This window comes from Drosophila willistoni (assembly GCF_018902025.1).
Source record: "Drosophila willistoni isolate 14030-0811.24 chromosome XR unlocalized genomic scaffold, UCI_dwil_1.1 Seg144, whole genome shotgun sequence".
NCBI classification, from domain to species: domain Eukaryota; kingdom Metazoa; phylum Arthropoda; class Insecta; order Diptera; family Drosophilidae; genus Drosophila; species Drosophila willistoni.
Window position 1 is genome coordinate 724,970 of NW_025814057.1, and position 5,170 is coordinate 730,139.

The window sequence follows — 5,170 nt, forward strand, 5'->3', positions numbered from 1 at the left end:
ACCAGGGACAAGTGGGTTTTATCCCGTCTTCCCTATCTGATCCCGGGTTGTGAAGCCCCGCAAACATTTGACCAGCAATCGTGACATCATGTCAAACTACACGGACAACAATATGACCATTGGGAGCAACAGCAGCAGTAGAAATTTGCCAGCAACTACAACAATCAGAGTGCTAATGGCGGTCATGTCAAAACAACTACATTAACTTAACGCTTTCGTTACTGCTGCTGTTGCGGTTGCACCTCACCTTACCCCATTCTCGCCCTTCTTCCCTGACATCACTTTACGTTTTCACCAAAAAAGGGTTGTAGTCCAATGGCATTGAAACAACTGTTTTAACATTCGTTTAAAAAAAAAAACTTTGAAAAACTTTTAGAAAGTCAAAAATTCGGAAATTTCTGACCGCTTATGTTACGATCCAGTTTGCACCTGCCAAAGATCCGCGATGTTAATGGTTGGTAAACAGCAATCTCAGTTAGACACATGACGACATATTAGAAATCGTCATTTAAGATTTTAGAATATAAAAAATTTAAAACGTTTTTGTTTAAGTTCGAAGATAGAGTGAACAACTAATCAACTCAAATTGTGTAAAGTGTGGCACTTATCGAACAATCGACATTCAATTTGCAGTTTAAAGTCGTCCTTTTCTATAAAGCCAGCCAATACACAATTTGCTGTGTATGGCAAATTGCTAATCTATTCTTTTCGTTAATGCACCTGCCAACGAACTAACCAACGAGCAGAAAGGATGTGCGTCTGCCTGTGCAACTGCAACGCGCCATGGCCGCTGAGGCCGAAGCTGCACGTGAGGCTCGCGCCAAAGTGATTGCCGCCGAGGGCGAGCAGAAGGCATCCCGAGCATTGCGCGAGGCGTCCGAGGTGATTGGCGATTCGCCGGCAGCTCTGCAATTGCGCTATTTGCAGGTAAAGTGTCAATGAACCTCCCTTCTTTTCAATAAAATCGGATATATTCCTTCTTCATTTATATTTATCAGACTCTTAACACCATATCGGCGGAGAAGAACTCAACAATTGTTTTCCCGCTGCCCATTGATTTAATAACTTACTTCCTGAAAACAACGGATGCTACCACGCAGCAGAATGCAGCTGCTGCTGTCGCTGCAATTGGAAATACTCAACCGCAGCAGCCATACCAACAACAACCACCGCAGCAACAGCAACAGCAACAGCAATACCAACAGCAGCAGCAACAACCAGCCCAACAGCAGCAGCAGCCAATGCAGCAGCAACAACAACCACCGCAGCAGCAGCAGCAGCAACAGCAGCAGCAGCCGGCGCCACAACAGCAGCAGCAGCCACTCTACCAACAATCTCAACAAATTTCATCGGCCATGTAAAATGTAATGGACGTGTAAGCCTGACACCAGCTGAACGGTGCAATGCGTTAGAGGCGTTAGAGGTGGTGTTAGTCAATGTTCATCAACAACGATTCAGTAGGAATCCAACAGTTAGTTCTTTAACGAATCGAACAATTGAACAATGATGAATTTATCAGCACTCGGATAGCAATTTTTTCAAATTGTAGAAGTGCATTCAATTTATAGTACTATTTATATAGGGATATAGGGATACCCTCTCTCAAAGATTTGAAATCAGCATTAACACAACACAACACACACACACACACGCACGCACACACACTTTGAATGCACTGTGTATGTTTTAAATGCAAAACAAAAACTAACCAATTTTCGAAATTTTGCATGATTGTGAGAACAGTTTTTCAAAATTTTCAAATACTGTTGGTTTGGTTTTGCATTTTCTACATCAAAATGCAAGCATTTGTAAAAGTGGGTGGGTTAGGGATAATCTGTCTGTGAAAGAATAAACAAATTTTTTTTTTTTGTAAATGTTTTCTAGGACATTAAGATGTTATATATATATATATATATATATACATATAAATGTATGTATAGATGTCTATATACTAACCATTCAGATGGCAAGCATTTAAAATCCGCTGTACACTTTGCTACAACTGTAAAATGGTGATAAAACAGCTTTAATGCTGGAGATAGGCCTATATATACATATATCTATATATATATATATATATATATATATATAAATATATAAACTTATCCATTGATCCATAGATCTTAAAATGGATAAGGGATTGTGCGAGTATTTCAATAACTCGTTAGCTCACATCCAGAAACAAATACATAGTATTTACTGTTACTAAATAGAGAAAATTTCAATACATTCAATATGCAAACATACTACTATATACAAAAATATTGTATCTTAACGATTTCGATCTTTGATTTGAGAAACCTTAACTTGTTTGGCCAGCCAGTTGAACAATTTGCTTTCAACAGCTGCCTTATATACAACAAAAGTGCATGCGTGAGATCAGCTCACCAATCGAGCAAGATTGATCGATGATTGTGCGATGAGACACGCATGCACAGGATATAGAGACGAGAAGAATTACCTACAATAAATAAAAGATATACGAATTTATTGTATATACAATAATCATCCCCTCTCTCCCTCCACACCTTCCCCCAGTTTTGGGCGTCAGAAGCAAACCAATTAGAGCAAACTATTGCCAATACAGAAGAGAACTGTTTTACCCAATAAAAATATAAAATAAAATATACATACTTGCATACACTTATCTACCTAAATACATAAATACATATATATATGAGGACCTCTATAGAATCAACATACTTGCATAAAACTACATAGTTACAGTCATATTCATATACATAAAACGCAAAGCATACAATAAAAACTATATATACCAATATCGTATATATAATTCTACCTATATTATCGTCGTCGTCATTGCAACTAATGCCAGTTTTATATAAGTAGTCGCAACGCAACCAACACCTTAACATAATAAAAAAAAAACAAAAAAAGAAAAAACAATTCAAAAATGTTTCGAGTAGTTTTTCAACGTTAAATGCCGCTTAACGACACACACCGAGTTTACTTTTAGTGCACACTTCTTTGATTGTTGCCATATAAGGAAAAACCAAAAAAGATAAGAAAATGCAAGAGATAACGTCGTCTATATACTCGTACATTACATTACATACTTATTATGTACATCTTTGCCTTTAAAACAACAATTTTTAAAACAAAACGATTTCATTATTATCATTATTATATATGTATACATATGTATATTCATTATTATGTATTTCAACCAGGAAACGTACGTACAATAAACAAAAAAAAAAAAAAACTGCAACTTTTTTGGTATCCAAAAAAGCGAAAACACACAAAAAAAAACCCACCCCGTAATTTGTTTTACTATAAACGAAGGAAACAATTTATAAGTGAGTTAAATAAATGGTAGTATAATGGAAATTCTGATCAAATTGGGTCTGGTCAAATTCTCATATCAAAAGAATTTTCAACCAATTACAATAGTTCTTACAACGATTCACTACAACGAATTTAAATTGGAAAATTGAATTCGACTGGGACTCACCTGATCGCTAAAACAGTTTCCTGGCGGTTACCTTGGAAGTTGAAGGGAAAATATATTCGTTAGTTGATCCTGATCCTGATCCTAGTTGTTGTGCATATTGAGTTCTCATGCTCTAACGCCGGTGATATAAAACATTTTTTCTTTTGTTTTTATTACATATTATTTCCATTTTATTTCGTTTATTTTGTTTACGCCTTACACACTTAACCAATGGTGGCTCGGGCAACCTCGGTTTTTGCCTTGATTCTCTACTCCTTCTTTTCTTTTTCTTGTTTAGTTCTGCTGCTGTCAAGTGAGTTTTTTATTTCCATCAATATTATATTATATTATTTGTATTATTTAATAGTTATAATTTATTTGGTTTTTAGTTTTAATTTCTAACATATTGTTTTCCCGACAATGTATAATTTCTTGCACGCTTTTTAGGCTGGCAAACGTCTAAAAATGATTTTGAAAATCGTTCAATTTGATTGCCCCGCAAATTTTGCATTCTTTTTGCTTTTGTATATATCAAAAAAAAAAAAAAGTTAATTTTTGTTCTTGCTTAAAGTTTGTTGGCGTGGTGTTGTTGTTGTTTCTTATTTGTTTTTGCTATTGAGTTTCGTTTATGATTTCAATTGTTATTTATATATTTGTTTATTGCTACACATGTTATGCCAAAGTTTATATACAAAAATCTTTCACTTCATTATCGTCTATCGTTATCGTTTCATCAACTACGCTAAACAATTTCAATTTGCCTTGTTTTTTTGTTTTGTTTTTTGCATTTTGTTTGCTTTAATTATAACAATATATTTATTTTAATGATTCTTCATTTAATCGTTAAATATTAATGTTAGCGTTTACGTTTAATGCAATTTCATACAATGATTGGTTGATTGGTTTTCGGTTCTTGAATGGTTTGCTATAAAAGGATCAACTGGCTTGTGTGTGTGTGTGTAAACAGGAGCAGGAACATAATAAGGAGAATAGGAGGGCGGATGTCGAGGGTCAAAGGAATTGGAAATATTTTACATATTTCAATACGAAATGCTAAACTTTGGTTTTATGCTACAAGTGTGCACACAATGGCCAACATAATAGTATTTAAAACTATAACAAATAAATTAAATTAAATTCAAAAATTAAAAAAAAAATGTATATTTATATCTTCACAATTATTTCATTTCGTTTCAATTACTGACTACATAAGTCTATTTAGAGGCATACATTTAGATAAATGTGAGTTACCTAGCGGCTAGAAGTAGGTAGACATAGCAATGTGCAACACGGTTTTGAGTTACCGATTTCATCTTCAATGGCAACGGCAGTGAATAAATTTCGGCATACATATGCAAAAAAAAACTGATCGAAGAGAGTTCTTAAATATTTTAAGGATTCAAACTAAAGTAATGCAGGTTTTCTTGCTTGAAATCAGACAGACGAAATTATAGACACAAAAAATGGAAAATAAATTGCCAGTGAAGAAAAGGGAGATATATTTTGTGTAGTGTTGCACAGTGCCAATTGAAGTTTATTATGTAGTTTTGTGTGCCCATAGCTTGTGATTGGTATAGAAATTATAATATCTCGATCGTTATCATCTGATATTGCATTTTGAAACCCTTTTGGAGATAGCATCATAATGCTCTTATATGGCGTGGAACAAATGGATCTGGACAGGAACTAACTGTAAGTAAATTTGTCTTGGGCTAA

General features: G+C 34.5%; 1 protein-coding gene across 8 annotated transcripts in view; it reads left to right on the forward strand.

Annotated features, from left to right (window-relative positions):
- LOC6638650 (band 7 protein AGAP004871) overlaps window positions 1-1,859 on the forward strand; it is a 36,387-nt gene extending 34,528 nt beyond the window's left edge. For 4 of the 8 annotated variants that reach the window (XM_023179702.2, XM_023179704.2, XM_023179698.2 and 1 more), the window contains 2 exons: window positions 747-927; window positions 999-1,857. In XM_023179702.2, the coding sequence (XP_023035470.1) occupies window positions 747-927; window positions 999-1,361 (544 nt within the window). In that variant the 3' untranslated portion in view covers window positions 1,362-1,857. Of the gene's footprint in view, window positions 1-746; window positions 928-998 lie in introns of all 8 variants that reach the window. The other 4 variants (XM_015179024.3, XM_023179709.2, XM_023179700.2 and 1 more) reach the window with 3 other exon arrangements.
- The last annotated feature ends 3,311 nt before the right edge of the window (window positions 1,860-5,170 follow it).